General features: G+C 59.4%; 1 protein-coding gene across 3 annotated transcripts; it reads left to right on the forward strand.

The window, feature by feature from the left end:
* Window positions 1–2154: 2154 nt before the first annotated feature.
* On the forward strand, window positions 2155–27178 carry CDK18 (cyclin dependent kinase 18). 3 transcript variants are annotated; one of them, XM_034667125.1, is made up of 16 exons: window positions 2155–2204; window positions 17759–17904; window positions 18066–18205; window positions 18802–18927; window positions 19751–19807; window positions 20558–20672; window positions 20862–20956; window positions 21178–21240; window positions 21911–22034; window positions 22143–22263; window positions 23059–23156; window positions 23385–23490; window positions 23619–23661; window positions 24366–24456; window positions 24782–24859; window positions 25622–27178. In XM_034667125.1, the coding sequence occupies exons 2-16, from the start codon at window positions 17781–17783 to the stop codon at window positions 25654–25656; spliced, it is 1416 nt and encodes a 471-aa protein (XP_034523016.1). In that variant the 5' UTR covers window positions 2155–2204; window positions 17759–17780; the 3' UTR covers window positions 25657–27178. The 3 variants fall into 3 exon arrangements, with proteins under 3 accessions (XP_034523016.1, XP_034523017.1, XP_034523015.1); XM_034667126.1 differs by having other exon boundaries at window positions 2204–2317; XM_034667124.1 differs by lacking the exon at window positions 2155–2204 and adding an exon at window positions 2367–2485.
* Window positions 27179–27722: the final 544 nt, after the last annotated feature.

Genomic DNA, 27722 nt, shown 5'->3' on the forward strand with positions numbered 1-27722 from the left:
TGTGGTTTCCGGACAGAGCAAATGTTAGAAGGGTCTCCAGAACCCAGCACCTGCCCCCCTCTATGATGTCACCTCCGGCCCCAGCCCCTCTAAGCTCTGGCCTCTCACCTGCACTGGTGTTACCTACACTTCCTGGGAAAGCAGAAACCCCTTCTTGCCATCCGCTGTCCTCCCACGCCGAGACCCTCGGCACAAGCAGCAGAACACCCCCTCCAGGCAGTCCGAGCTCTAAGCTGGGTTCTACAACATCCCAACTCTTGTTCCCTGTCCCATTAGACTGTGAGTTCCCCAAGGGACTGTGTTCCGTCAATCCTTTGTGCCCAGCACCCTGGCTATTGTTGGGCATATAAGACATATTCAGAAAACTTTTGTTGAAACCTCTTGACCTCATCCATTCCCCTGGTTCCTTGAAACTCTGCTTTGGCCCTGTTCTCTTGACTCCTCTAGTACCCACAGTTCCTTAGCCATAGCCCTCTCCCCTGCTCCCCCTCTCCCTTCCTGCCTCTGCACGGCTTCTGTGCCCCCTGTGTTATTATTGTACACGTGGATTACGGAGCCAGGCAGCCTGCCATCCCCAAAGCCTGGAGGCTCTTGATCCAGCCACTCTTCGCACCCCTTCAGCACTAGGCAGATTTCTTCTTCTAGAGTGCGTGTGTGCAGGAAATCTGCATGCCCTGGCAGAGACAACAGAGGTGCCAGAGTTGGGAGGCCCTTTGTAGGGTGCCCCTGCTGACTACCCACAAGCCACTCTCCTGCGAGCACCCGGGGTCTTCCTTCTTTCTGCAGCTCTAGCCCTCCTGGAGTCTGGAGTGATCCTGTGTTGTAGGCTGGATGCGGGCTGGTGTCGGAGGGCAGATGGTGGGGTGGCCCTGAGAGAGGGATCTCAGGCCCATGGCTTCCAGAGAGGGAACACACCCACACTGTGGACCACCCTCCTTAAAACACACTCCCCCACACCATGAGGACCCCCGACTGCAGAGGTCATGCCCACGGGCAAGACAGAGCACACAGACCTCTTTGGTTTGGTGCCCATGTGATCTGAGCTACCACCCCCTCTGCTCACAGCCTTCAGGAGGAAGCAGGGCTGGGCGGGGCCCAGATGGGGCCACTGTGCCCTTCACTGCTTCCCAGTCTTCCTCGGATCCCTGAAGTTAGATGGCGTGGCCATTGGCCTGGGTCTTAATTGTGGTTTGTCACTAACTCTTTGTGGGATGTTGGGCCAGTCCAATCTCCTTCCTGGGCCTCAGTTTCCCCCTCTGTAAAATGAAAGCTAGACCAGCACAAGCTATTCTGTAAGGTTTCTTGGATGATTCTCAGTTTGCCTGTGGGGTTTAATTCCAAAAGCACAAACTGAATTACCCTTCAGGGTAGGAAGTGGGGTGATGGCTAATGGTGAAGCTTCACTGAGGCCCCAGAGAGGTGGGGTCAACCAGGTGGGAGCTTGGCCCCAAAAGGTAAGTGACAAGTCCGACTGGACAGGGCAGAGGGAGGGCCCTAGGGCTACTGCTGCGAGAACACTAAAGGCAAATATGGCCAACAGGTCGGGCCTGTGCGCATTAGCTCCTGGGGTGCCCGGTGCTGGGATCCAGGATCAGACTCCGAAGATGGGGAAGCTACCTTTAGTGAAAGGCACTGTATGCAAATCACCCCTGGCGGTCCGGCCCCAGTCCTGCGGCCCTCCGATCCAGAGGGGCTCATCGTCTAGTCAAGACTCTCCGGGCCAGCCCCAGAGGGCTGGCAGAGGCCAGGCCTAGGAAGGAAACCGGAAGAGGCGCTTGGACCCTGGTTCCCAGAGTGGGAGAAAGGGGTGGGCACCCGGGCAGAGGGAGCCCTGGGGATTGGCAGCGGCTGTGGGCAGGGCGGGAGGGACGGGGGAGGAGTCAACTTGTACACGTGAAAAACTCTGGCGGGGGCCGGGTTTTTCCCTTCCTCCTCCTCCCCCTCCCCCTCCCTCCTCTTCCCCACCTTCCTCCACCCTCCCTTCCCCTCCCCTTCTCCCTCCTCCTCCTCCTCCTCCTCCTCCAGCTCAGGTTGCGGCTTCTCTGGGGAGCCGCTCACCTTTCCGGAGCGGGGGAAGCAGCCCCGAGCCCGGGCAGGGACCCCAGCAGGGCGCAGGGCACGGCGCCCAGCCCCGCGGCACCCCGGCTNGCACCCCGGCTGTCGCGGGCGGGTGCCGGCGCGCCGCGGCCCCCAGGACACGCGCGGTGAGTCCCGCGGGCGACGCGCAGTGTCCGGAGGGCTGGGCGGGCGGCGCGCCGGGGAAGGAAGGGGGCGGTCGGAGGAGGGGGCACCGCGGCGCCGGGTAAACCGAGCAAAGGTAAGCGGAGCGGCTCTTAAAGGCGCCGGTCTGCTTTTGCCTTGGGGCGGGAGGTTGGAGGGAAATGCCGGAGCGCCGCGGGGCGATCGGAGATCACGAGGCGTGCGGGCTCGCGCTTTGGCGGGGGGGAGGCGGTGATGCCCGGAGCAGGCCCCTCCCAAGTTCCAGGTGCGCTGGTTTGTCTTGGTAGATCCCCCCTCCCCCGGGGAGTCTCCGGCGGGACTCACTCTGGCCCCCGGGCTCGGGGCTGAACCCTAGCAAGCAAAGTTTTCCACCCAGGTTCAGACCAGGCGCTTTCTAATCGCCCTTCCTTCTGGGAAGGGCAAGGGTCGGGAGTCTCCGGTGACGGGAGAACCCGCGCGAGTGTGGGGCCAGATCGCGCCTTGAAAGGCTTTCTGGGCTCCGGTGAACTTTCCAGAGTGACAGACTGGAGGGTGGGAGACCAGAGCTCTGGGGTGAAGGTGGAAGGACACGTGAAGCCCTGCAGGTTCCAGCGTGGGGGCGGTGGGGCCCTCTGGGGATTGCTGCCGCTTCTCGGACCCCCCAGGAGACCGCAGGGGCCGTGGCCCCCACCCCGCAGCAGCAGTAGGTGAAGGGTTAATAGAGCGGTGGGGAAGGACAGCGGGTGGCCTGTTGCGCTGTGTGGCTTGAGGATTCTGCTGTGGGGGGGCGGGGGAGGGGGAGAGAGGATCAGAAATCTGAAATCGGGTACCGGCTGGAGGCCTCTCTTCTCTCCCTGCTGGCAGCGGCGGGAGTTCCCTGGAGCTGTCTGCAGGCCCTGTGGGCGTAGGGCTGTGGAGACAGGGACCGATTTTCCGTGCTGTGGGGTCAGCACCCTCCTAGGCACCAGTGGCCTCTTTCATGCACTCTGAACCCTTTCCTGACAGCAGGGGTAGGAAAGTTAGGGCTGTGTGAGGGGTGGGGGTCAGCTCCCCAGAATCTCATCCCCACCCCCAGCCCATCCCTCTGCAGTTCCTCAACTGTGGCCTGGATACTGTGACTCACTGCCAGCACCAGCTTGTCCCCCCTGGCCCAGACCCTGTGAGCTGCAGCATATTCAGCTTGTCCCCCCTGGTCAGGACCCTGTGAGATGCAGGTGGCCTCTCCCCCTGGGCATGGGTACACAGCACATTCCGGGACCCTGGGCTGGGGGAGCAGAATCCTCAAGGATGCTGGGATGACTAGCTGACAGGGAGATCACCTGGCAGAGATCCCCCCCCCCACCTTTAGTCTAGCCTTGGGAGGGGGCCGGGACACATTGCTTAGGGTTAAGGGGAGGCAAGTGTGGTCCCAGGCAACACTGGCTTCTGGGTTTGGGTCCGCGTCTTGAGAGCTGTCTGGAGAGGGTCACCTTGCCACAGCAAAGCTGCTGGCTCGGATTACTCTGCCCCCGGCCGCCTCCTGGGCCGCTGATGAGCCTGGGAGGCCGGCCTCCCCCCACCCCTGCAACCTCACAGCCTGTTAGGTTCCGGGGACTCTCCCCACTGGCCACCCATGCCCCGCCAGAATGGAGCCCTCGTTCCTCCCATATTTATGGGGGTTTCCAGAGTCAGAGTAGACTTCAGTAAGATGCATCTGAGTTCTGAACGCCTTAGTGGCTACCGTTTATAGACCAGCTCCTGGGTGCCCAGCAGTGTGTCCACGGCTTCATAAAGTAGGTCTTACCATTTCACGTTATAGGCGAGCAAACAGAGACTCTGAGAGACCAGCTTTCCCCAAGTCTCACATAAGTGGGATCTCGCCCACTTCCGTCTGACCCTGAGCTCCCCCTGCTCACAGTCCCTGGGCCACTCTGGTGTTCTGTGGTTCGACATCAGTCCTCAGGAGAAGGCAGGATGGGTGTGGTGCCCCGGGTACGGAGGCTCCTGCTTGTCTGTGCCAGGCAGAGCCAGGCTTCTCCACGGGTCGCAGGAGAGGAGACACCAGATCCCTGGAACAAGCAGGTTCTTGGTCTGAGATTTCACAGGATCCAGCCACCTGCCCGGGAGGCCACCCCCGAGGTCCCAGGGGACATGATGCTGCTTTCAGGGCTGCACTGGTTTTCTCTGGAGACCCAGACTCTGTCGTCTGCTGACATGCCCCATGCTGTAGGGCAGAGCCTGGCTTGGTCTTCCCAACTTCTGCCCCAACCATGCCTCTTCTTTCTGGGGTCACTCTGTTTGGGACTTCGTCCAGCATCTCTGTCCATCTCTCCTGATTCCTTTCCTTCTCTAAGTTTGAGACCTAAAGGGGAGGGTGAACCAGGGTCTTGTTGGAATCCAGGTCCAGAACATACTAGCTGACCCCCCTTTCCCCAGCAGAGTCCTGAGCTTCTCTGAGCCTCAGTTTCTCGATCTGTGAAATAGGGGTCATTGTAGGGCGGGTTGCTAGGTGAACTAAATGAGATAACACATACTGCCTGGCATGGAGCAGATGTTCAATGACTGTTAGCTGAGCTGTGCATGGTTATTCGGGAAGGAAATTTCCCAGTTATCACACCATGCCTGGCTCTCGGGTAGAGACCAAGGCAGGCTTGCCTAATCCCAGCAGCCTGGGCCCTGAGCATCTTTCCTGCTCTTCCAGCTTGGGGAGGAAGGGGTAGATGGAAACCTGCCAGGAGGGGACCAGGAATCTGTGTTGGGATTCTGCCCTCTGGTTTCCAGCATGAGCGAGGTGGGCACTGGGAGTGGGAAAACCAGCAGCCTCCAGCTCCTTGGCCTGGGCTGAGAGGACCCTCGCTCAACACTTCATGGATTACAGTCCCCGTTCTGCTGTGTTGTCTGAGGGAGTGGCTGGCCTGGGTCCAAACTCACCTGATTAGCTTCAGCTCGTTTGTTGGGAACAAGTCACATTTCTCTCCTGTAGCCCTGTGTCCTCCCCTCACCCCTTCTCTCCCCGACCCTGGACCCTTTGCCTTTGCCCTGCTGCCAATAGCTGCTGAGTGGGCACTTTGCCATCTCTGGCGGGGGGGAGCGCCCCAGGGTTAAGCTTGTCTTGTCCTGGTCCCCACAGCTGCATGCATACCCCTAGAACCCAGCTTTAAGGCCGGGCTAACTGTAGTTCTGGGGCAAGGGCCCAGGATCCCCACAGAGCCGGCTGGGCCTGGCAGGAGCTGACCAGGGGTGCGGCCCAGATCGAGGAGAGGGAAAGCTGTGGGCGTGTCTCAGCCAGGACTCCTGTCTAAAGGAGAGCCCATCTGCTTCTGAAATCTTCACAGTTTCATCTGCAGGGGAGGAGGGATACGAAGGCAAGTATGAGGTCTGGCTTGCAGCCAGAAAGGGCGTTGAAGCTCCTCGCAGGCATGAGTGTCCCTGGTGAGACAGGACACCCTGGGTTCAGGGACATTAGCCAGAACTTTCGAAGGGATGGTGGTGAGACCCTCTTTCTTGGAACCGCGGACCGGGGTCTCACCCTGTGCTCCCACCCCACCTACCGACATCAAGTAAAGTCTTCCTTGGAATTGGAGGGCTGGGGACAGACAAGGCGACCCTATAATGGCCGGCTGGTCATTCATTCATTCTTTATATGCGAGCGCCCGCCTTCCGCCCAGCGTGGGTAGGGGCAGTTTACTGGCTTTGGGTTGGCTCCAGTCCTGCCCCTGCTGCTGAGTAAGGTGTCTCAGGGGCAGGACCTTGCTCACCCAAGCCTCAGATTCCTCAGCGAGAAATGGGGGAGAGTGGGAGTGCTAGTTCGCGTGCTACGAGGACGTCAGTGAGACAGTGGCCACGCCACTGCTGGCTTTTGCCTCACCTCGTGTCATTAGCAAGGGGCAGTGGCTGACTAAGTCACTGGACCCCGCGCGGCAATTCTCAGTAGCTTGGCTTCTGCTTGGTCCCTGTAGCAACCGAGGCTGAGGCCTCAAATGGGGGAAGGGAACTATTCTTAAAACATTTCTAGTCTCTCTCATTCCAAGGACCTTCTGCATTTTCTTGTTACTGTGGTAAGTTCTGACAAAACTCCAGAATGATTTCTGTCTTTACACCCTTGCTTCCCTAAAGAAGTCTACCCTTTCTTGCCTTTGTCAGGGGTGGGGGGTGGGGTGGGGAGGCCCTTCAGGAACCTGGGCTGCTTCTCTCCTCTGGCCGCAGGCATCTAGCAAAGGAGAGCCTTGCTGGGTGACCAGGCCTGGTCTGTCCTTCCCCATGTCATGGCAGGATTCAGTGCCTAGAAGCAGGTAGGAGGTCCCGTGCCCGAGAGTATCACTCATAATGTCAGCAGTGCTGGGTCTCCAGACCACCTCTGTCAGCAGGGCATGGGATGAGGCCAGACAAGGGGTCCCAGAGCCCCTCTGTGTTCCTGGCATGGAGCCGTGCGGGGAGTACCCCCCACCCTGGCTGAGCCAGGTGCCATGCTCTGGGCTGAGGCCACAGCTGACATTGCTTCTTCCCTAGGCAAGGGGGTCCTTGAGTGGGCTGCCGATTGCCCTGGTAACATTGCCCCGTGGAGGGAGGGCTATCTCTGGGCAGGTCCTCGCAGTTCCCAAAGGAGCAAAGAGAGCATTGAAGTCACGGTCACAGGCCCTCCATTCTGGTCTCAGCTCTGCCCCTTCAACCTGAGTGGCCTTGGGTAGGTCATTTCCCTTTTCTGAGTCTTGCCTTCTTCAGGGCACAGACCAAGGGATTTCTAAAGCTCCATCCAAGATAACTGGTCTGTAGGTCCAACTTTTGCCAATCCCGCTGCTAAGGTGAGCTGTGCTCCGAGACTCCCGAGGGACCCCGCCTTCCATTCTTTTAAACTCTGAAGCACAGACAAGGCTTCCCCCAGCCGAGGCCTGCAGAGCCCGTCCCTGCCACGGCTCGGATGACCGAGGACACTATGGAAGGCCTCCCCACTGCCAGATAAGAGGAGAAAAAGAACCTCCCAAAGGAGTGGGTGCTGGATTCGAATACCGGACAGACACTGGAGGCTCAGGGGCAAGCCTCCGTGTGGGGGATCTCAGCCACCTCCAGCCCCTTCTGACCTGGCATGAGCCAAGAATGGTCTGTACAGTTTTAAAGGGTTGAGGAAAATTCAAAAGAGGAAAATAATATTCTGTGACATTAAAAACGATATAAAATTCAGATTTTGGGGTCCCCGAGTAAAAGTTGACTAGAAGACAGTCCCACTCACTTGTGTCCATCTTGTCTCCGGGCACTTTCTACAAAGGGGGGGGTCATGGGATTGCAGCAGAGACCATATGACCCCCAAAGCCGAAAATATTGACTATCTGGCCTTTTACAGAACAAGTTTGCCAATCCCTGTTCGAGATAATTATAGTTCTCCCCAGGCTTGCACTAAAGAGTTTTGGAATCTCAATCTAAAAATACTTTCTTTTCATTTAAAAAGAAGTGTTACTTCTTTTAACATAAGCAGCGAATGGCCATTATGGAAGTATTGGAGGGTACAAGTAAGCAAAAAGAAGATATTAAAGTCACTCCCAGTTCTGCCACCCAGAGGTAACTGCTGTTGGCAATTTACCTTGTATCTTTCTGGATTATATGTAATGTTCATGTTTATAAGTGTGCGTGTATGGCACGTGGATATCCAGCACACACTGAGCTTTACGAGTTGCACATATCCACCCTTTTCACTTAGAAACACATCTCAAATTATTTGCTCCCTCCGGGCTCAGTGAGGTTTATTCTAGCATGTCAGACGACCCCCGCCCCCGGGACATCCAGACAGCAGGGCAGGGAGTCAGTGGGACCTGCTTATTGCCACCCTGGGGCTTGCTGGGGCTAGAGCTCTGGGTCTGGGAGTCATCCGCACGTGGCTGGCGGTTGCCACCACGGGAGAGCATGAGGTCACCAGGAAGGGTGCTCAGAGGGGAAGAGCAGAAGGCTGGAGAGGGAACTCTGGGGAGTGCCAGCTTTGAGCGACAGGTAGAGGAAGTGAGTCTGGCAGATGGGGGAGGGAGAGAGAAGCAGGAGGAGAGCCGGGAGGCCAGGGCAGGGGAGGCCAGGGCGTGGAGCCCAGGACAGCGGCTGCCCCCCACCCCCCAGCAGGTACTTGTGGAGTGAGTGAGTGACTAGGAGAAACCACCCCTTCCCCGAGCAGCTCCAGGCAGCAGGTGCCACCGAAGGGGCATTTAGAGAACAGCTGAGCAACGGTGAGTTAGTTGTTCAGAAGTTTCTCAGAGGGGGCCTTGGAGGCAGGGAGGAGCGGGAGGTGGTCCAGGCCAAGGGTGCTCCCTGGACCCAGCCTGGTGGAAGGGAAGCCATGCTGAGCGTTAGGAGGCCAGCTTGCCCTAAAAGTTGGAGAATATTGGCGGGGGTCCTGTTGGAATGTGGGCCAGACTGGGGGGGGATGGAGGGGGATGCTGGGAGTGGAGTATAAATAGGAATACAGTCTTGAGATGCTGGGAAAGCCTCCCCTCCTGCCCTCCCTGCTCCTGAGACCGAGAGATCCCCAGGGATGCCAGCACTTGATGTTCACAGAGATCTCGCGACAGACCACCAAGAAAGCTGACTTCTTGCCTGGGTGAGGGGAGCTAGAGGGTGGGTGAACTTGACCTGCCTTATTTCTCCTCCGTTTCGTCGTGAGGAAGATGGTGGGCAGTAGCCTCTGCACTTAAGCAAATGGAGAGGAGACAGATGTGTGCTGTCTCCTTTGGGACTGAAGGAGGACCTCAGAAAACGTTCTTGGGGGTTTTGAAAATGCTGGGCGAGGCAGCTGAGGGACCTTCCTCGAGGGTCTTTAACAGAGCCTGCTAAAAGGAGCAGGGAATGGGTCTTCTCTGCCTGGGAGGGGAGGCAGGCCTGGTCTGGAGGCAGGGCGATAGGGGGAGGGTCTTGCCTTTACTGTCCCTTGCCGCAGCCTCTGGTCTGGAATGTTCTGCACAGCCAGGACCAGAGCTGGAGGAAGGGCGCCTTGTTTGATCTTAGCACTTGCAAATCCAGAGTCTCCCCGAAGACTGCAGACCAGACTTAGCTGGATCTCAAAAAGGGTTAAAAAGAAAAAGCAGAAGATGATATATGGGCCTCCGTTCCAATGAGGAAGGCCCTAGGGCCCTCTCAGACCCCTTCCCCACCAGCCCTGTAGGCCCCAACTCAATGATGTTTGGTGGGAACCTAGCATTAGGTCTTTCACCATCCCCAGTTCGTCCCTCACTGTGGGTCGTCTGCCCAAGCGGAGACCTCCACAGGCCTCGCTGAGGGAGTCGCTGCCCTGCAGGCAGTTTCCCCCGTGCCTCAGTGGTCCCCCCCCACCCCCACAATTGCCATTGGAGCCAAGAGCTGGCCAGAGAAGGCAGGTTAGGTTAAAGCTGAGGCTTTGAGTCCAGTGGGCAAGTGACAGTCTCCTGGCTGCTCTCTTGTCTCCAGACAGCCCCTAGAATTCCAGACTCACAGCTTTCAGATATTTACTCACTGGTCATTTGAGGGTTTATTCAGTGCCAGGCCTGGGGTGTCATGAGTCAGACCCAGTCCTCGCTCTTAACATGCTCACAGGCAAACCAGGGAAGTAGACAAATGAACAGGCACCGTCCAGGGAGCCAGGCGCTCTGCTTGGGGTGTCCAGGATGCCACAGGCTGGGGCCGGTAGGCTTTCAGGCCAGCGGAGAAGTGACGGTTGTCGCAGAAGGCCTCTTGGAAGACGTTATGCCTTTCTCCAGCCTTGAAAATGTAAGCACTTGACTGGCTTTCTCTAGTCCCTGGCCCATCAGTCCTGCAATGTCCCAGGTTCCCACTGAGAGTCAGGAGAGCCAAGAATGTCCGGGGTCGAGGGCTGGTTTACTGGACCGCGGGCCTTGCTCTGGGATGCCCAGGAAGAGGGCAGGGCTGGGCCCACCTACTCAGACTGGAGCTGGCCTCATGAGAGAAACCTAGAAACAGAGCCTTGGCTGCACTGAAAGAAGGAAAAGAATCAGCATGTAGTGCACGCAGACAGAACATCCCAGCGGTTCAAGGGGACTAACGGTCTTTGTCCTCAGTGGGCCTGATATGTATGTAGAGGAAAGAGTCTTAAACAAGCCTTTGGGGCTCAGTGGCCTGGTGACCTCATTCATTCCCTGAGCACCCCGTAGGCTGCGTAAGGTGCTGGGCAAAGAGCTCACTGATACCCGGCTCTCGTCCTGGAGGACATGACAGTCTAGTGACAAATGTACACAGGCTGGCGGGGAAGCAACATGGAGGAGGCACCCCATTTTACCTAAGGGGAGGAGGTGTGGCCATGTGTGGCTTTCCAAAGGAAGCGACACTTGAGTTTGGAAGTTGTAGGGAACAATGAGGAACAGCATCCTGGGCCAAATGAACGGCACGTGCAGCGCTGTGGGGCACGAGTGTGGTTTACTCTGGGAACGCCAAGTACACCCATAATACTGCATTCTCCAAGGAGTGGTGAGAACCGAGACCCAAGAAGGAGACAGATCAAAACACAAGAGGCCTGGTCTGCTGGGCCCTGGAGTTTGGACTTCTGTCTGAGGGCAGTGGGATGTTGAAGAAATTTAAAGAGGGGAGTGACATCGTCAGAAAGCAACCAAGAAAGTTAAGTCTGGTAGGCTCTTGGCAGTTGGATCGAGGATGAGATATTCTCCCTGTTTAGCAGACAGGGAAACCGAGGCATGCGGCCTTTTCCCAGGTCATGGTCCTGGTAAGTGGGAAAGCTGGGATTTCTTCCATACTCCGAGCAGCAGAGAATTTTGGAGAGCAGGCCTGGCCAGCATGTGGCCCTCATTATGTGACATTTCCATCAGGTGGGACCCCGCAGGGGTAAATGGTACATTTGCCCAAAGAGCAGGGGCGGCCGTGAGCCCCAGACATTTCATCTCCTGACCACGCTTCCTGCACGTTAGCCCTACCTGCTCCGGGAGGGCCTTCTCCTCCTGCTTCCTGCATTCCCAGCAGAGGCTGTGGGAAGCGTCTGCTCCCTGGCAGGACGGCTGCAAGGCCTCTGTGTGCTCCTCGAGTCTGGCCACCCAGAAGGCCCCAGGCTCCCAGCCTCTCCTCCAGGCAGGAGCTGGGGCGGGGCGAGGACAGGGATGAAGGCTGTGCGTGCTGCTGCTGACTGACCGCTCCTTAGGTTTGTTGCAAGCCAGGGAACCTGATGCCCCGTGCTGTGCGGGCCGGTCAGGGGGAGGATGAAGGAAGTGATGCTATCTGCCGGGCTCCCTGAGGGGCCACTCTCACTGGGAGGAGGGAGTGTCTCTGAAGTCCCAGCTCATGACCTCTGCAGACTTGGTCAGCCGTGGCCTCTTGTTCTTTTGAAACCTGCCCAAAGGCCCAAAGTGGCAGAGTGGCCGAGGCGGGGGGCAGGGAGAGGGCGGCAGAGGGGGTCGTGTCATAAGGATCCTGGCCCGTAATTGGCCTTCGAGACCGAGGCTCAGACCCTCTGGGCTCCAGGGAGTGGGCTGCTGAGAGCTACAGCCTTCAAGCCCTGCCCCTGGGCCCTCAGAGACGGAGATCAGAAAGCAAAGAAAACAGGACACAAGCACAAGGGGGACTTGGAGAAGCACCTGACCAGTTCCTGGAGCCCAGCAGGTTCTCACCATGAGCCTGTCTGCTGTCTGCCAGCAGCCCCAGGCAGAGGGAGCGGAACACCCCAGCGAGAGGGGCGCTTGCAAAGCCCTCGCCGGGGCCCTGTGCGAGGAGGCACTTTCTCGGACGGTGCCCGTCGGAGGGCCAGCTGCTGGCCCCGGGGGGCCGGGAAGCCTTGCCGGACCCCAGGCCTGAGCTGGCCAGGGTCCAGGTGCTGGAGCCGAGCTTGGGTTGTGGGGAACGGGGAGACCAGAGCCCTTGCAGGCAGGGGGCTGGATCGAAGGACCTTGGGTGCAGGCTGTGAACTGGGGCTTCGTTCAGGGAGGAGGGAAAGGGCATCTCAGAGGGGTTTGCTGAGAGGAATCTCAAAGCCTGGCTCACTCCGGTGAGGGGGGTGCTGCTGCCCAGCTTCCCTCAGTGCTCTGCCAGCCTCCTGCCTCCATCGTCTCCCAGTCAGGGCCTGGCAGGTGGCCCAGGCCCGGGCCAGGTGGTAGGTCTGGGGCCTGGCAGAGGCTGACCTGGGAGCAGCAGGCTGCATGCCCTCCCTGGGCACTGGGCCTGTGGGCCGGCCTGGCCTACTGTGGGAGCATTCTCCCCTCTGAGGACGGGGGCGGAGAGCGGTCCACCGGGAGGCTGGGGTCCTCTGCCCTGTGTGGCCCTGGCGAGTTGGGTCATCTAAGTCGGGGGGACCCTGCCCGCCTGGTCTTTCCCTCTCCGTCAGGTGCCTCAGGGCTGCTGGTAGCTGCCCACACCCCTGCTTCCCGCCCCTTTTCCCTTGGGGGTCTCAGAGCCCTTTGTAGGCTGGAAGGAGGGCCGGGAGGGACGTGTCCCATGGGCTTTATCTGGGGCCTCTGCGTCTCAGCAGGAGTCTGAGAGGAGAGGAGGCGAGCGCTAACATCTCCTGGCGTCTTCCTTGTGCCTGTGCCACGCTGTGTTAGCTTACCCGGCGTCTGTGGACACGAAACCCTTGCCCCAAACCCAGTTTCTGGTCATCCCTCCCGAACCTCCGCTCCAGCATTCCACTGGTGGCCACACCATCCTCCCAGTGGCTCCAGCCAGAGCCCTTCAGAGTCTTGCTCAACTCCTTTCTGACACCTCATCTGCCCATCCCTTGGGCTTCACCTGCAGAAAATATCCAGAAGCCAACCGCTTCCACTGTGCCCACACTGGTCTCAGCCACCACCATCTGTCCCCTGGAGCTCAGCAGTAGCCTTCTGACTAGGCTCCGTGCTTCCTGCCTTGCCCACACAGTTTGTTCTCCACACAGTAGCCAGAGGGAGCCTATTGAAATCTAAGTGGGATCACGTCACTCATCTGCTGAAACCCTCCTGTTCCATGTGGGGGCCGACACACTGCTCTGTACTCCCCATGGCCGCCCCTGCAGCCACACCGTTGTTCCTAGAGCATACCAAACTCACTCGGCCTCAGGGCCTTTGCACTTCCTGTTCCTGCACCGATCTGCTTCCCCTCGATTCCGATTCCGCATGACTCACTCCCTTGCCTACACCTTCTTGGAATCTTCCTGAGATGTCACTCTCCCGCGGAGACCTTCCTGACCACCCTGTTTAAAATTGCAACACCCCAGCCCTGCACCGCCCCCCCATCCTTCTTTGCTATTTTATTTTGCTCCATTGCACCTGTCACCATCTAACATCCTGGGCATTTTATGTATTTATTTTCTTGTCTGTGCTGCTCCCCACCATTAAAATGTAAGTACCATGAGGGCAGAAATTATGTCTTTCTTTCGTAAGTGGATTCTCGGGGCCTACAACAGTGCCTGGCATGTGTAGCGGTTGATAAATACTCGTCAAGTGAAGGACTAGAGCCAAAGCTAAGAGAGATTGTATAACCAGAGTGCCACCGTCCAGCCCTACTGGTGGTGGCACCAGAATGAATTTGGCTTTTAATTCGGGGTGGCGGTGGAGGAGACCTGGAACAGGACACGGCTCTTACAGCCCGGGCCCCAGGGAGGGGCAGAGTCGGGGGGGCTCCCCTTAGGAGAAGCAGGGAGCAGTGCGGTCACGGAGTTTGTGCGCTTAGTAACAAGTGGGAAATTGCTGCATGATTTTGAGCAAGTCAGTGTCGTCTGGGAGCCTCCGCGTCCTCCACGGGCCAGCAAGCAGATGGGATGGTGGATCCTGCTGCCGTTCCCCGAAGTTCAAGCCTTACTCCCCGCGCACAACTCGGAGTGGCCTCTGGGCAGGTGTCAGCTTCCTCGGGCCTGGCTCCTCCCTCTCCTGTGCCACCCGCTGCTCTGACACCAGCAGGAAGTTCTGGGCTGGTGGGGTGTGCCCGGGAGATCACAGGAGGTAGGCTGAGAACTTTAGGCTCACCTGGCAGGGGGGCAGGAGGGAAAGCCTCGTTGTGGGGTCTGCTTCTGGGGGGGTCTATGCCTACAGTTCCTGAGGGGGCCTGTTCTCCTCCAACACCCCCCAGCCTGGCAAGGCCAGCATCCCTGGATGCCCAGTTCCCTCTTCCCCTGGCACCAGTTGCACGAGGACAGCCCCAGATGGCTCCCTGGCCCAGGGACAAAGGCCACACTGTGCCCGGCCTTGGGCTGGCCTCGGGCTGGGTCACACTGAGGCCTTCTGTACCCACATTGGGGTGAGGGGCAGACAGCAACAAGGTGACAGGCCTTTTTCCTGTCTCCCTTCCCCCTTGACCCCCCAAATCTGAAGAGCTGATTCTCTCAAGGGAAAAGTGACAGAGGCATCTTATGTCTTGAGCGAGGGAACAACAGAGAGCATTCACTACTCAGTCTGCCCTGTCACACCCAAGACCCTGCCGGGTTCAATGCCCCGATTGTCCCCTGCAGAGAGAGGCGTCCACTCTCTGCTGTGGTCACCACCCCTGCCGCCTGCCTCGCTGCTGCCATCAGTAAGTCCATCCTTACATCTGACCTCCATCCCTCCTGCTCCAGTGACAGCCACTTCCTCTGGGTCTCTGGAGCGGCTGGAGGACAGCCGGTCCCCATCCGTCTGCATCGCCTGGCCCTGTGTTCCTGCTTGAGAAGCTTCACCCTCCTTCTAGTTCCCCAGCCCACCCTCCATCCCACCCCTGCCCAAGCTGGAGGCTCCTTGCTGCTCACGGAACTGAGGGGACAGCAGGGGCACGTGCTACTCAGGCTGGATCTCTTCTGTTTTGCAGAAATTGGGGGCCTTCCTCCCAGAAGGCTTCTAATGAGCCCTCCTCCCCCACAGGCAGGAGCAAGGGTGTAAGATTTATGGCAGCTACTGGTGGATTCCTGAGCACGAACCCAACATGCCATCCCATAAATCCCAGACTGCAGGACGGCTTTATGGGGGAGCCCTGTTTTTAGAAGGGGGCGTGACTAGTCCCTCTTGGCAGGGCTCAGATCTGAAGGAACCAAGTGCCTGGCTCCCCCCGCCACAGCCCTAGGCTAACCATGACCTTCCCTACTGTGTGGTGGGGGGGAATCCGGTGGGGGGGGCCTCTGCTGCTCCACTCAGCCTGCCTTCTGCCCTCCTGCACCTCTCCAGCCCAGAGGATTCCCTGTCTCAGCACAGTAGGGCAATCTGGAATCCTGGATGGATTACCGTCCCTTATCTAGACCTCAGATACTTCTCACCATGGCTCCATTTCCACATCACTGGGGATGCTTTTTTTTTTTTTTTTTAAGATTTTATTTATCTGTGAGAGAGGGTAGGGGGCACAAGCGGGGGGAACAGCAGGCAGAGACAGAAGCAGGCTCCTTGCTTAGTGGGAAGCCTGACGCGGGACTCGATCCCAGGGCTCCAGGATCATGACTTGAGCCGAAGGCAGACGCTTAACTGACTGAGCCACCCAGGCGTCCCTGGGGATGCTTTTTAAAAAAAATTCATGTTCCCGGGGCGCCTGGGTGGCACAGAGGTTAAGCGTCTGCCTTTGGCTTAGGGCGTGATCCCGGCATTATGGGATCGAGCCCCACATCAGGCTCCTCTGCTATGAGCCTGCTTCTTCCTCTCCCACTCCCCCTGCTTGTGTTCCCTCTCTCGCTGGCTGTCTCTGTCTCTGTTGAATAAATAAATAAAATCTTAAAAAAAAATTCATGTTCCCAGTCACCATCCTCAGTTCCAGACTCCGAGAGTGAGACCCAGGAATCTGAATTTTTAAAAATACTCCCTGGTGCTACTGGTGTTCGGCCAACTTTGTAAACAAGTGACCTGTTCAAGGGGGACAGCTCCCTCGCCTGTCTTGCTGGGAAATGTGAGGCGACAGGTAGGACACATCTAGGTCCTCCTGTCCCTGGCACCCATATGCTGCCGCTGTCTCGAAGCTTCCATTATGGGACACCCTCTGGCCCCGGGCGGGCTCGCACGACTGGGTGAGGCGGGGTGAGTGCCCTCTGCGAGCTTCACGGCCTTGCGTCCTACAGACAGCAGCCACTAGAGCGCACAGGGCCTGGGAGGAGCGGCTGAGGCTGGGGGGCAGGAGTGAGCTTAGGGACCAGAGTTCCCCTGACTTCCTGGAGAATAGGGCCCGCGCTTCACTCCCCACTGAGACCCCAGTGCTTGCACAGAGTAGCTCCCCAGTCCTCACTTGTTGAGAGGAACCAAGTGAGGCTCTGGGGCCCCCGGATAGAGGTGGGCTCGGCCAGTGCCAGCCTGAGGGAGGGGTCCGCCAGGTCTCCGGGCTCAGGGCTGCAGCAGCGCCACAATGCAGCTGCGTTGGGGGCAGCCAGGAGCCCGCCGGCCCCGGGAGGGGACCCTCTCCGGGCTGGCTGAGGGCAGAAGGATGGTCACGAAGCAAACATGTTATGACCCAGAATCCCTTAAACCAGGAGGATTCGAGAGGGGTCTTTGGCAACGGGGTACCGGCTAGTAATTGGGAACGGGCTGTGCCGGGGGCTCGGGTAAAAGCTGGGAGAGGGTGCAGGCTGGCCCCCTCCCATCACAGGACTGGCCCTGGATGCCTTCTTGGCAGGTGTTGGTGGCGCACTTGTGAGGCATTTGGTCCCTGCTCCACCAGGGGGGTTGGGCCGAGCAGGATGGGGGCAGACACACCAGAACTTATGAAACCATGGAGGGGAGCGGTGGGGTGGGGGCGGGGACAGGGGAAGCAGGGGGCGCTGTTCAGGGCAAGATACAGAAGGAAGGGTCTGCAGGAAGAAGCAGTCTAACTGCGTGGCCAGCAGGGTATCCCCTCAGAGGGCACGAGGGCTGGGGAGCCCCAGGGAGGGAACCCTTTCCGGCTCAGGAAGGGGCCTTGAGGTTGGACAGAGCAGCCCACCCTTCTCCCCCACTGTGTTCTCTGCGGCATGGACACCCTCCCCCTCAGGGCTCTGGCGGGAGAGGGGCTCAGCCTCCTGTCCCTGGGGCCGTCTTTTTCCAGCAAGCTTCTGTGTTTCCCCTGAGACCTTCAGCGGTTCCTGACCTCCCACATTTCAGCCGGAGAGATGGGGCTGGGCCAGCTCAGAGGCACATGTCCCCTCCCTTGTCCCTTCTCCTTTCCAGTCTCCCAGGGACCTAGGACAGGCCAGAGAGGGACTTCCAGGTGTGAGTATCAGGGTGAAGTGGGGTTTGGACCAGACTCTGTCACCAGGCCGCAGGCCAAGCTGATGTTCTGGGCGTCAGTCAGTCAGGCTTCCTGATGGGGTGTTGACATACTCAAGCCAACACAAGTTGGTAAAGAGCTATTGGCTCGAGTTCTGGTCCCCTCCCTGCCACTCCAGGCCTCTTTTGAGAATTCTCTAGACTTCCATGGCTTAAAGTTTACCATCTGGCCCTGGTGAGGCCCCCAGGATCCTGCTGGCCCACCCTACCGCACGGGGCTATACTGATGAGTGCATAGTGTGACTACCTCACCAGGGCGGGGGTGGTGGGGCCGGGGGATTCACAGGGAGGGAGAGGGCTCGGTCCTGGAACCTTGGTGACAAAGAGGCGACCCCAGCTCCCGAATGCCGGGCCCAGACCTCGACTGGCAGATGGAGACCAAGACCCAGAGCTCGCATCTGCTGTGGCCCAGCCTGGTGCCTTGTTCTCACCCGCTCCGCTCCCCTCTCCCGCCTCAGGCCCCGCCGCCGCCCACTGACCATGAACAAGATGAAGAGCTTTAAGCGCCGCCTCTCGCTGTCAGTGCCGCGCACCGAGACCATCGAGGAGTCCTTGGCCGAGTTCACAGAGCAGTTCAACCAGCTGCACAACCGGCACACTGAGGGTGAGGGGTCCGGTCGCCCCCGCCCTGCCCTAGCCGCTCCCCCGCAGCCCCCCACCCCTGCCCTCCCTGGCCCTCCCTACACTGCCACTGCCCGGGGGGGGGGCGGGCGGGGTGGACAGAAGTGGCAAGGGCGGGGGGCAGCTGACGCCTCTCCCTCTCAGACCTGCAGCTCGGGCCTCTCGGCAGAGACCCCCAGCCAGAGTCCAGCACCTTCTCCCCGACAGACAGTGGGGAGGACCCTGGGCAGCCGTCCCCCGGCCTGCAGTACCGGCGGCAGAGCCAGCGCCGCTTCTCCATGGAGGTGAGGGGCTCTGGGCTCTCCCCTGGGGGGGGGTGGGGGTGCGGCAGGACTCACCGATGGGTGTGTGCCCGAGGAGGGTGGCTGCCTGGGAGCCAGACTTCATGGGTTCCAATCCCAGCTCTGCTGTCGACCAGCTCTGTGACCTTGAGCAAGTGTCTCAGCCTCTGTACACCAGTCTCCTTGTGTTAAAATGGTCATCGTGAAGATTAAACAAGTTAATATATACCGAATACATAGAACAGTCCTGGTACACAGCAAGGGCTAGACAGTTGACTACTGTTCTTAGGACCCGTATGCGTGGGCCCATGCATAAGAAAAATAGGCTTCCATCCGTTGGAATCTCATTCTATAGATGGTTATGCTGCAGCCCAGAGAGGGGACTGGACCTCCTGAGGTCACAAAGCAACCCCTGTGTGTTCACATTTCTCTGAGCACACCTTTGAAGCAGCTGTGAGCCTGGGGTCACAGCTGGTGGTTTGGCCCCACTGGGGTTGCTCCACAGGGGAAGCCAGGCCCTGGGTGAAAAGTGAGGGTCCCACAGCACGAGGTAACCCGGAGCAAACACGGATGTCCCTGTCTCATCCCGGACACTGCAGGACACCAGCAAGAGGCTGTCTCTGCCCATGGACATCCGCCTGCCCCAGGAATTCCTGCAGAAGCTACAGCTGGAGAGTCCAGACCTGCCCAAACCGCTGAGCCGCATGTCCCGCCGAGCATCCCTGGTGAGTCCCAAAAGGGTCAGGGGTCACCAGGGTAGACGCCCCCACCCTCAGCCTGGACATACCGGTTTGAGTTTTGCCTGACCCAGCGGAGGCCTGCCGCAGTTTGTGGGCCTCTGGCGCCACCTGCTGGCCTCAGCGGATTCACAAGGCTTGTAGTCCTTGGTCAATGTCCTTTCCCTGGGTGAGTCCCACCAAGGCTGGAGCTGAGCCCCAAACCTTCCCTGGGCCCCCACGGTTTCCACTGCAGTGAGACCCATAGACTAGCTGGCATGTGCTTTCCAGTCATGGCTGCTTATCATATTTCCTTGGGAGCATTTTGCAAAACGTGGACTCTGGCCCCCACTCCAGATACCTACAGAATCAGACTCCGGGTGGTGGGGCCCAGGAATCTATATTGTTAAGGGTCGGGTACTACTGAGCTAGAGAAAATATGGTGATGAGAGACACTGCCGGGGAGGCAGGTTCTGAACTGGACGCTTGAGGTGCAGTGGAGAGCAAGACACGGTCTGAGCAAGGCAGAGACAGGTGTTGAAGGTGTGTGGCAATCCCAGGTGCCCCGGCCCTTGCTCCGCCCCCTCCACTGCGAGGGGGGTGCGGAGGGAAGAAACTCACACTTCCAAGGGTTCCTTTCTTTATCATGGGGATAGAGGGGAGAGACCAAGAGGCAGAACTTGTGGCTTCCCTCATCCCTGCTAGCCTCTGTTTTTCCCTCTCCCCAATGGGGGTCTCATTCCCTTCCCTGCTGGAGGCTGGCTCAGGGGTGTCATGTATGCGGTGCTGTGGGGCCTTCAAGCTCACAGGACCCTATGTCTCTCCCTCTCAGTCAGATATCGGCTTTGGGAAACTGGAAACATACGTGAAACTGGACAAACTGGGGGAGGTAAGAGGCTGGGCAGGACAGTGAGGAACGGGGACAGGGCCTTCCCCTGCCCACCCTGTCCTGCCTTCTCATTGCCCCTGCCCCGCAGAGGCACACCATCTTGGTCATCCAATCTGGCCCAGCCTTTTGCAGGTGTTGGGGTGGGGGGCCAGGTCCTGGAGGAGGGTCTGAGGATGGAGTGGGGCCCATGGGCTCTGGGCATAAACCAGTTTGTTTGCTTTTCCTGCAAGTATTTCTCTGGATTCAAATCCCATCTCGACCATTTACCAGCTCTGTGGCCTTGGGCGAGTGATGCGACCTCTCCGTGCCTTAGTTTCTTCCTCTGTCAAATGGAGATGTAATCGCTTTGCCTCCAGGGCTGTCGTGGGGATGGACGAGGTTCCTATAATAAGCTTGCACATGCGCTCAGAGTGCGAACTGTGGGCCATTAGCTATTTCTGTTACCACTGAGCCACGCGGTGTGTCAGGGCCTTGGGGAGGCCAGGGGTTTACAGACAAGGGGAAGACACTAGTGTTCTAGTAGAAGGGCCCTCGCCTGCTGGGGGCTCAGGGGAAGGACAGTTCATTTTGAACAGGGAGCGGCAAGGGGCAGAGTCAGAGAGAGATGGGCCTTGGAGCAAACACAGAATTTCAGTGACAGGAGGAGAAGGGGGAAGGGCACAGCCCACGCAGACGCAGAAAGAGGAGGGCGCTGGAGAGAGGCGCATGGGGCCTGAGTGTGGCTGGTGCTGCTGGGGTTCTTGTCCCCAGGGTACCTATGCCACAGTCTTCAAAGGGCGCAGCAAGCTGACGGAGAACCTCGTGGCCCTGAAGGAGATCCGGCTGGAGCATGAGGAGGGGGCGCCCTGCACTGCCATCCGAGAGGGTACAGCACCCTAGGGCCCTGCGCGCCTGGGCGCTCCCGGGAGGAGGGCTTCATTGGCCTGAGCCCCAGTGGGAGCCTAGGGGCAGAGAGTCATTGCTGGAGTGGGGGCTCCTAGGGCTGATCCCAGGAAGAAAGGGTATGAGGGGTGTGGGGGGCCCCAGGGACCCAGGTGGGCTTGTCACCCCACAGTGTCTCTCCTGAAGAATCTAAAGCACGCCAATATTGTGACCCTGCATGACCTCATCCATACGGAGCGGTCTCTCACCCTGGTGTTTGAGTACCTGGTGAGTTGGGCTGGGGCCAGCAGCTTCTCCCCTCTGTGGTGGGGGTGGGGCAACGGGCGGGGGCAGGCCAGGCCTTGTTCTAGAGTCAGGTTCTCAGATGCTCCCATGCAGGAGTGGGCCCAGGGGGTTTAAGGGCCGCTCAGAGCTTGGGCCCTGCCCGGGGAGGGGCTTCCGGCCAGGGGTCAAGGCAGGTCAGGGCTGAGCCAGGCCCCGTGTTCCAGGACAGCGACCTGAAGCAGTATCTGGACCAGTGCGGCAGGCTCGTGAGCATGCACAACGTCAAGGTGAGGGCCTCTGTAAGGCTCGCCCGCCCGCAGGAGCCCCTCTCAGTCCCCACCTGTTCTCTAGCCCAGCACGGGAACCTGCTCTCACCACCAGGGTCCCAGCTGCTGGGGTTGCTCAGACCTTCCAAGGTATGAGGGCGTGCAAGGTCACTGCCATTCAGGGAATACTGGGAACGGTGCTAAGCGCCCTACCCCACCTGTGCAGACACACACCCTCTGCCACCGTCTAGCTGTTGGTATAAGATCCCCTCTCCAACTCTGAGCGTCAGTTTTCCCATCTGTCAAATGGGTCCATGGATGAAAAGAGGATTCTGGAGAAGTCTGAAGGGATGAGAGACCCCTTCTGGTCATTGTGAGAGAACCAAGGCCATAGCTCCCCACCCAGGTGGGCTTCCTGTCCCTGCGTGGCCCCCCTCACCCCCCGGGCCAGAGAACGCTCTGGCCTCCAGCACCCTGCTGCCTCTTCCACACACCTCGTGCCCTCCCCTGTGGATGGGATTCCCTGGGATGTTTGGAGCCCAGGGTGGGGCACAGCATGGGTGGGGAACCAGGGGTGGCTCTCCAGGGACCTCACCGTCCCTCCCAGCCATGGGGCAGAAACACAGGGTCTCGCAGGTGGGACACACTCTCGCCTTCCCCTGCTCACTGTTCTCGCCCCTTCCACCCTCAGATTTTCATGTTCCAGCTGCTCCGGGGTCTTGCCTACTGCCACCGCCGCAAGATCCTGCACCGGGACCTGAAGCCGCAGAACCTTCTCATCAGCGAGAGGGGGGAGCTGAAGCTGGCTGACTTCGGTGAGGGCCAGAGCCCGCGGGGCCCCGGGGCGGCTCTGGCGCGGTCTCCCCAGGAGGGGGCGCTGCGGGAGAGGGAGCTGGGAGGTTCAGCGCCGGGTCTGTCCGCAGGCCTGGCCCGGGCCAAGTCAGTGCCCACGAAGACGTACTCCAACGAGGTGGTGACCCTGTGGTACAGGCCCCCTGATGTGCTGCTGGGGTCCACGGAGTACTCCACCCCCATCGACATGTGGTGAGTGAGTGCCGTGGGGACGGAGCGGGGGGGCGAGGGGGGCACACCTCCTTGTTCCCTTTGCTGCATCAAGGCCCCCTGCAGAGAACTGCCTGGCCTCCTTGGACTAGAGGCCGTGTGACGGCCTCCTGAAGTAACCGGCTGGGAAAGAATTAAGTCTGGACGACATTAGGGCTCCCCTGGCTCTAAAGAGACCCTCCAAGGCCCTGCTGCTGAAAATTTCCCCCCAGGGATCCCCTAGGCGGTCACCAGAGGGCACAGGAGGGCTGCCACAGTAAATAGGACGAGTCTTCCCCAAGCATCAGTTCTACTGAAAATTTTGGAAAGGATCTATTGTTTGTGTTAAAATTAACGTGCATATGATTTGGTGTAGAACGAAAAAAATCAGCCCCACTTTAAAGCTGAAACCCAGGTTTCTGATGAATGGCCACTGTGTTCTGTGCTGGGGCGGGGGGGGCGGGTGGGTCCCCAAGAGAATGGATTATGGACCTCCCTCTCACGATGGGGACAGAGTTTGAGACAGTGCTGTTTGGGGAACTGCTACATGGGTGCAGACCCAAACTCGACGGAGTGAGGGGAAAGGCTAAAGCGCCCTAGAGCCCCGAGGAGCCCCAGAGAGAGGCCCCTGTGGCGGGTTGGGCTATGCTAGCTTCCACTGTCCTGGGGTCCCCACCCCAGAGCCAGGACCCTTGGAGCCATGGCAGGGCACCCTCGGTGCCCTGGTGGAACAGCCCTAGGAAGGGCGGGTGCGGGGAGGCCCAGCCTGACGCCGCTCCTGCCCATTGCTCCCCGCAGGGGCGTGGGCTGCATCCACTACGAGATGGCCACGGGGAGGCCCCTCTTCCCCGGCTCCACGGTCAAGGAGGAGCTGCACCTCATCTTCCGACTCCTCGGTCAGTTTCCGGCCGCTACCTCCCTCTCGCCACCAGGGGGCGCCAGAACTCTGTACAGCCCAGGCGCATAAAGGGACTGGGGAGAGGGGCTCCCACTTGCTCTCAACGGGGCCGCGACCCCTGTGGCCTCTGCCATTCTCTGCCTCCACCTCCTTCATTGCACCCTTCCCAGTCGCCCGTGGCCCTAGACCCTCATTATGCCCTTCCCACGCCCCCTCATCTCCCCAGGGACCCCTACGGAAGAGACATGGCCCGGTGTGATGGCCCTGTCGGAGTTCAGAGCCTACAATTTCCCCCGGTACCTCCCCCAGCCGCTCATCAGCCACGCTCCCAGGTAGCCCTGCCGCCCCACACCTCCTCTCCTGCTCACGGTCCGGCTGTCCCTCCTGAGGAGGTGGCCACGCACACCCCCACCCCCCACCCCATCCAGGCCAGGCCTATGCCAGCTCCTTCCTCCTGCAGGTTGGACACTGATGGCATCCACCTCCTGACCAACCTCCTCCTGGTGAGTTGTGCCCCCGGCCCAGCCCAGGGACAGGCAGCCCAATGGCAAATAGCATGGAAGCCCCAGTACCCCTCCTCTGTGCTCACAACTCATGCTCTCCCCCATATTCCACCCCCTCGCCCCACCCCCAGGTGCAGGAGGGGCACTGCTTTCCACACAGTCATGGGAGTGGGCTCACTCTGAACTCAAACCCCAGCTCAAACCCATTTACTAGCTGTGTAGCCTTGGGCAAGTTATAGAACTTTCCTGGGCTTCCGTTTCCTCCATTGCAAAGAGGAATTAATATTCATATTTTATAAGCTGGTCATGAGGATAAATTGAGATTATGCAACACACTTAGTATGGTACCTGTCTTGAAGGAAGCACACAGTAGAGGGGAGCTGTTGGTATTATGTGTTAATATTGCTATTATTAATGTTATGATCGTGGTGGCTTCGGCCTCTGTATTTCCATCCCAAGATGAGGTCACTCTCTGGAAGTCCCATTTTTGGTTTTGTTTTGGTGGCTGGAGACCTGGGAGCCGAGCCTGGAGACTGCCTTGGGCTGGCTTGGAGGTGGAGGCTGGCTGCGGACCCTGGGGGCCCCTGGGTTAGACTCGGGCCCCGCTCATTCTGGCCATCTAACTCGGTGTAGGAATTGCACTGTGCAGAGGGGTCCCCAGAGTCCCCCAGCCAGGGCCCCATAGCCCACCCTATGCCTTCCAGTATGAATCTAAGAGTCGCATGGCAGCAGAGGCAGCCCTGAACCACCCCTACTTCCGGTCTCTGGGAGAGCGCGTGCACCAGCTTGAAGACAGTGAGTATCTGGGGGAGGTTGGGGGAGGGGCCAGGGTCACCCCAGAACCAAAGAAAGGGGGCAGCAAGTGTGTGAGTGGAAGAGCTGGAAAAAAGAGGCCAGGGGCCCCCAGTCCCGCCAGGCAGCCTTGGGCGCAGGACTTCCCCTCCTTGGGTTCCCATCTGTAACTAAGGAGGAATACTGTGGGATCTAAGAAGCCTGAAAGGCCAAGTTAGGGGCTCCTGGGGCAGTCCTGAATGAAGGGTTTCCCCAGCCAGGGAGCGCTCTGTGGGTATGGGGGGCCCCCACCCGGCTCTCTCCCTACCTTTCTCCTCTCTCACCACAGCGGCATCCATCTTCTCCCTGAAGGAGATCCAGCTCCAGAAGGACCCAGGTTACCGGGGCCTGGCCTTCCAGCAGCCAGGTAGGGGCTCGTGCCTCCCCCACCCCTTATTAGAGGAGACCGGGGTAGGCTGCTCCTCCCTCTTGAAGAACAGAGTGGGGAATCAGCATGGCCTCCCGCCATTGGCCTCCCTTCAGGGGGCCCATGGGGAGCAGGGAAGGGGCTGGTTTCCCTATCTCCTGCCCAGGCTTCCTCCCCCAGTGCGTCCTTTGTCAGCCCCCACTGCAGACACAACACTGCATGGGACAGAGCCCTGATGAAGGTGCACGCTCTCTCGCCTACATTCTGTCTGCAAACTGAATTCTCTCACCTCCACTCTGGGGGAACCATACCTTGTCTCTAGAACAGCTGATGGCCTCAGATGTGACAAGTGCATTGTTTTACACAATCCTAAAACACCCCTTGAAGTTGGCACTTGTGTGTGTGTGTGTGTGTATGTATATTTTAAGTAATCTCTACACTCAGTGTGGGGCTCAAACTCACGACCCCAAGATCAAGCATCACAGGCTCTACCGTCGGAGCCAGCCAGGCACCCTGAAATAGGTACTTTGAATGCTCCCGTTTCATAATCAATGAATCTGAGTTGCAGGGGAAGTTGGGTCAAAATGTCACACAGCTAGTAAATAACAGAGATGGGATTTAAACCCAGGACCGACTGGCTTCCAAGAGCATACTTTTGCTGGCTCTGTCAGAGTAGCCCTGGAGGACGCCCTTCCTTTCTGGTCCCTGGGGCCCCCTTCTGCAGCCTCTCTGCAGCCCCACCTCTTCCCCTCTGTTCTCCAGGCCGAGGGAAGAGCCGGCGACAGAGCATCTTCTGAGCTGCGCCCACCTGGCTGCGGCCCCCGAGACGAGAGGTCACCGCGAGCACAACGGCGGGCAGGATGGGGCCTGCGTGGCCCTGGGAGGACTGAGGAACAAGGGCTAATGGCTGGCCCAGAGGACCTCTTGGCAGCCCTGCTGGCCACGGCTGTTTCCTCTTCCTGCTTCCCACATGCCTTCCCCGTGGCCTTCACCTAGACCCCAACCCCTCTGTCGCCAGCCCTGGACCTGGGCCTGAGCGCTTTCCTGGGAGGAGACGAGGGGGCAGGGAGGGCCCTCAGACCCTTCCCCACCCTGAGGTCCTTGGGCACCAGCGTGAGACCCACACAGACGGGAGGTCCCGGCGGCAGGCTGAGCACTGTGCCCTGACGTGGGCACTGCCATACCCCCCACCGGGGGCTGCCTGCCCCACGTCACTCACTTTTTTCCCCCTGTGAGAGCAGGAGGCGCCATGGCACCTCGTCTAGGACCCTGGAATCCTGGGTGCCGATGTGCGTGCCAAAGCCCACCCCCCACCTGAAGGGAGGGTGTCCCCAGAGCAGCAGAGAATAGTAGCCCAGCCCTTGCCCACCTCCTCACTCTGTCCCCATCCCCCTCTCCTGGCCAGAGGCCCCCATGCTGCTGATGCCCAGCTGAGTCCAGAGGTGGCCTGGTACCACCAGCTGCACTCCTGCTGCTTCAGCTGGCTCCTGCCCGTCTCCCCAGTCTGAACGGGGTTGCCTTACTGGCAGGTGCTGGAGCGCTCACTGCCCCTGGAGCTCCAGCCTGAGCTCCTCCCTGTCCACCCTTTCCCGAGACTGGCCCCTGCTTACCTGGCCTGAGCCCTGATAAGCCAGCCCTGGGCCAGGGTCCTGGGGACGACACCCAGGTAGGCAGGGTCACCCTGATCCTGGTGCCAGGCCAGCCTCAGCTCCTTGGGGCTCGCACAGCCGCCCCCGTTCCCTCCTGCCCAGCCCCTACGGCCCATGCCCCACCCCATCCTGGTACCAGCCTCTGCGTGCCCCCGGCTCCCCCAGAGGGCAGGGTGCCCATGCCAGCGGTCTGAGGTGGAGGAAGGTGGGATAGGACGCACAGGCTTTGATCCTGAGAGCCCCACCCCAGGGGGCTGGGAATAGGAGGGGGCCGCAGCCCCAAAGAAGGCCCCCCACACCACCCCTTCCGAGACGCTTGTTGTGTTCCCAAGGTCTCCTCAACACTTGGCTGAATCTTGAATGGCAAGGCCAAGGGGAGGCCAGGCCTGGCTTTTCTACGCAAGCCCCCTACCCAGCCCAACCCCTCGGCCTGAGGAGCAGCCCTGGAGGGTCTTGGCCTCCCCACAAGTCCCTCCCCTCCTCCCCCACTGTACTGTGAATGTCCTGTGACTCAGCACAAAGACAGATAATATATTTAATTCATGTTGTACAGAAAAGCTGATTTGGACAGATTGATGCCAAAGATGGAGGACGGGAGGCCCTTCTCCAGGCCTCACGCGGGTGGGTGGGGCTTGCTCGGATATGTATATATATAAAGTGGACGGAGAGTTCGGTTTGTGTGTATCTCTGAACCCACCCTGGGCATGGGAGGGGTGTCCTGCACCCTTCCTGCTGCATTCCGGATGCTGCTGCCTCCAGAGCCGGATGTCAACTCTGGGTGTTGTGGGCAGGAGTGGAGGAGGCCTCTCCTGGGGCCTGAGAGGTGGGGCCAGCCAGGAGAGCAAAGAGGGGGTCCCGGGGAGGGGTCTGGGGTGCCGGCTGCTGCAGCCGCCCCTCTTGCTCCCCCAACCCAACGGCTCCCTGACTTCTTGGGAGGGAAGGAGGGGAGGTTTAAGAGAGGGTTGACATGGGGGATGGCCAAGGCCAGGGCGCAGAACCAGGGCGCACAGGTCACTAATCCAATCCACCAGAGATTTCTACACGCTTTGAATCCACCTCTGTTGCCCAGCCCGCCTCCTCCCTTGGGGGCACACAGCCTCCTTTCTCTCTCCCAAAGTTCTCCACATCCTGCTCTGCTTTCCAATTCGGTGTCCAGGTTTGTTTTCACAAGGGCACTGTGAGAATGCCAGGCCCTGGACCAGACCTTCTGCTGC

The sequence above is a fragment of the Ailuropoda melanoleuca genome, chromosome 8 (assembly GCF_002007445.2).
Source record: "Ailuropoda melanoleuca isolate Jingjing chromosome 8, ASM200744v2, whole genome shotgun sequence".
NCBI lineage: Eukaryota > Metazoa > Chordata > Mammalia > Carnivora > Ursidae > Ailuropoda > Ailuropoda melanoleuca.